The sequence below is a fragment of the Empidonax traillii genome, unplaced genomic scaffold (assembly GCF_003031625.1).
Source record: "Empidonax traillii isolate 1590-97213 ecotype Southwest subspecies unplaced genomic scaffold, ASM303162v1 scaffold2208:size32521, whole genome shotgun sequence".
Taxonomy (NCBI): domain Eukaryota; kingdom Metazoa; phylum Chordata; class Aves; order Passeriformes; family Tyrannidae; genus Empidonax; species Empidonax traillii.
In genome coordinates, this window is record NW_020957401.1 from 5,325 (window position 1) to 8,666 (window position 3,342).

Here is a 3,342-nt window from a genome sequence, read left to right on the forward strand (position 1 = left end):
GCTGAGGGACCGGGGAGGGGGACACACGGGACTGACCAGGAGGGGACAGAGCACCCCTGCAGGGACTGGGGTGCTCTGGGGCTGTTCCCCGAGCCCGGGGTGCAGGCGCTGAATAAAGGGTGTTTGGTGTGCAGCTGCCTGTGGCTGTGTCTGTGCCAAGGAGGAGCCAGGATGGCCCGAGGGCACTGCGGTGGGAGGAAGGGGGAAGAGGGGGGTGCTGGTGGGGTCCTGGGCACGCTGGGGGTCCCCCCCCCCAGGCTCTGTGCTGGGGGCACTGCTCCCTGCCAGGGTGTGCAGGAGGTGGGAGCCCAAAACACATCAAAGCCCGTCACGCACCGTGAGAGGCACCTGCGGAACAGGCAAAGGTCGGTGGAGCCCGTGGTGTGCCAGGAGCGGGAGTGGGGGCACCCGTGGGCCTGCACAAAGCCCAGGGAGGACCACTGTGTGCCCCGGGGAGGGAGAAGGGGCCATCCAACTTGAAGAAGGGCTGGCAGAGCCGTGGGAGGGAGCAGAGCCTGGTGGGGATCTGCCAAAGGCTCGTGGAACCCGCTGAGCACCACGAGGTGGGGAGCGCTGTGGGGGCTCCTGTGGGCTCGGGCAGAGCACAGAGAGATCCACAGCTGACCCTGGAATGGAACAGGGGCCTCTGTGGACACGTGCAAACCCATCAGATCCCACTGTGACCCTGGGAAGGAGCAGGGGTCTGTGTTGTCCCATGTAAAGGGACCCTCTGCCCCATCCCATGCAAAGTTCTGTGGAGCCCCCCGGGCACCCTGTGAGGGAGAAGGGATCCCAGAAAGCTGGGCAAAGCCTGGGCCATGCCCTGGGAGGGAGGACAGTCCCTCCATCTCCATTTTAGTTCATCATCATTCATTTTTTCCTCTGGTTCTTTACACCTCGTTGCTTTATAAAATTTACCTTTCACCTTTATCCCATTCACTGACTTCCTTTTTCAAACATTTCTTGTCTTTCTTTAGTGCCCTCCCTTCTGTGATTTTTGCTCTATGTCTCTGTTCTATTCCAGTTCACTGTCCCTATTTTTCCTTTTTTCCTCCCCTTTTTTTCTCCCCTTTCTCCCTTTTTATTTCCCCAAACCAAGGTCTTTGCCTCACCACACCCCATCCACACAGGAAGGAGCGAGGTTCTTTCTGTTGCCCATAAATTTGTCTGCTGTGATTTGTACCAGCTATAGGAATGTACCCCCCCCCCCATCTGACCAGACTTGGATAAACTGAGGGAGGGGGAGGGTGTCATTATGTTAAAGGATAAATCTACTGACCTGAGGTGGGATCTTCCCCCACCCAAATCAACCCCAGATCCTGAGTGCAGTGACTCAGCTCCAGAAGTAAATCTGACGCTCAGTGATCGCTGTGGACCCAGAGAGTGCAAGGGGGATGAATCCTGCCAGGCTTTGCCCCGTTGGATCCTTTTAAGGAAGGAGAATATTGGATGGGATGGGACACCCGTGGGTGTGTGAGGCTCCCAAACACCACCTGAGCCATCACAGTACAGAGGAACAGGACAAACTGCAGTAAAATATTTCCAATTAGAACTCAGCTGTGGAAAAGGCACTTATCCTGCTCCTCCAGGACTGGCTCGGGGATGCTCTTGTGGAAATGTTCTGTTCTTGCCTAACCTTAAAGGAACGTGCAGGATTGAAATGTGGAGTGGGCATCTGTGTCCAAACACAGTTTTTCATTGTTCAGTGCCCAAGTCAGCCTGACAGAAGTGTGACACTGTTAGGGGGGGGGGGGATTTACAGCACAGGAATGGATGAGAAACCCTGAAAAGCCTGATTGTTGTCTGCTTGGAGAGGAGAAGGTTGTGTGGAGACCTCACAGCACCTTCCAGGCCTATAGGGCACAAAAGAGGGTTCCTGTGGCATCAGAAACTGGAGTGACAGGACACAGGGAATGGCCTCCCACTGCCAGAGGGCAGGGTTAGATGAGATATTGGGAAGGATTTGTTCCCTGTGAGGGTGGGCAGGCCCTGGCACAGGTTACCCAGAGTAGCTGTGGCTGCCCCATCCCTGGAAGTGTCCAAGGCCAAGCTGGACTGGGCTTGGAGCAACCTGGGCTGGTGGAAGGTGTCCCTGTGGCAGGGGGTTGGAACAAGATGAGCTTTAAGATCCTTCCAACTGAAATCATTCCATGATTCTCTGGTTCTACCTTCAGAATGGCTTTAGCCCTCGGGCTTGAAGCAAGTTGTCTCCCTGTGTAATAATTGGACATGAATGGGCTCTAGAAAATGCAACCTGGCAAGTAGATGCTCTGGGCAACTGGGCAAGATGTGCTTTTGGAGAATCAAACCTGCAGCTGAGCAGGCATCGAGGATGACATTGCAAAATGGATTGGTGTTTTTAGACACGTTGTGATTAAAGGAGCAAGGGGCACGTGGGATGTTAAACTTCCCCGACAGGGAATGCTGTGATCACAATGCTGTTACCCCCCAGAGAAGCAGCTCCATCCAGGGTGAACAAAAGCACTGAGCAAACAGTGGGATTGTTCCAATAACGCAGCCCACGGACTGGTTTGGTGCACGGAGTCCTGACCCAGGGATCCTCTCGCTGTTACAGCTTCTGGACTTGTAGGGTGTGGGAAATGACCGATGCAAACAGCAGTGATGCTTTAGTGGGATTTCTGTTCCTAAGGCTTGGCATTGCCGTTGTTTGCTGTAGGATTTCTCTCTTGCTCTCTTTCATCCCTTCTCCTCCTCCTCCTTCTGTTCACTACGTGAAATCACGGCCCTGGAAGAGCTCACGGGAACGCGATTTAACCGGTTGAGCCACGGGGTGGTGGTGTTGTCCCGGAGCGGGTTCTTTCGCCCCTTGTGCAAGAGGGGCCGCTCCAAGCGCAGAAACGCCTTTGATTTATTTACAGTTCTGCGCGGAGAGCGGGGCTGGGCAACCTGTTTGGGGACAACGGTGGGAGGCTGAAGCGTTAAATGTCAGCGCCTCAAACACTCGGCAGCTTGCAAAGGCACCAGGGGCTTCGCCGAGGCCGGGTCTGCACCTTTAACCGAGGGGGCAGGGGAGAGGTTTGGGTGTGGCGGCGAAAACTCCGATCTGCCCGGCCACGACCAGAGGACTTTTAAAGACTCGGCTCGGGGGAAAGGCACGCCCAGCACCGGAACACGGGCAGGGTGGACCAACATGCCACTGGATCCAAGCATGGGGGTTCTTTTCTTTTCTTTTCTTTTCTTTTCTTTTCTTTTCTTTTCTTTTCTTTTCTTTTCTTTTCTTTTCTTTTCTTTTCTTTTCTTTTCTTTTCTTTTCTTTCCTTTCCTTTCCTTTCCTTTCCTTTCCTTTCCTTTCCTTTCCTTTCCTTTCCTTTCCTTTCCTTT

At 54.1% G+C, this 3,342-nt stretch overlaps 1 protein-coding gene across 1 annotated transcript in view; it reads left to right on the forward strand.

Moving 5' to 3' along the window:
• LOC114071698 (platelet endothelial aggregation receptor 1-like) overlaps positions 1-2,475 on the forward strand; it is a gene marked incomplete at its 5' end in the record, with an annotated part of 7,622 nt that extends 5,147 nt beyond the window's left edge. Inside the window, one exon of the mRNA XM_027909545.1 lies at positions 2,453-2,475. Within this exon, the coding sequence (XP_027765346.1) occupies positions 2,453-2,475 (23 nt within the window). The remainder of the gene's footprint in view (positions 1-2,452) is intronic.
• Between the last annotated feature and the right edge of the window lie 867 nt (positions 2,476-3,342).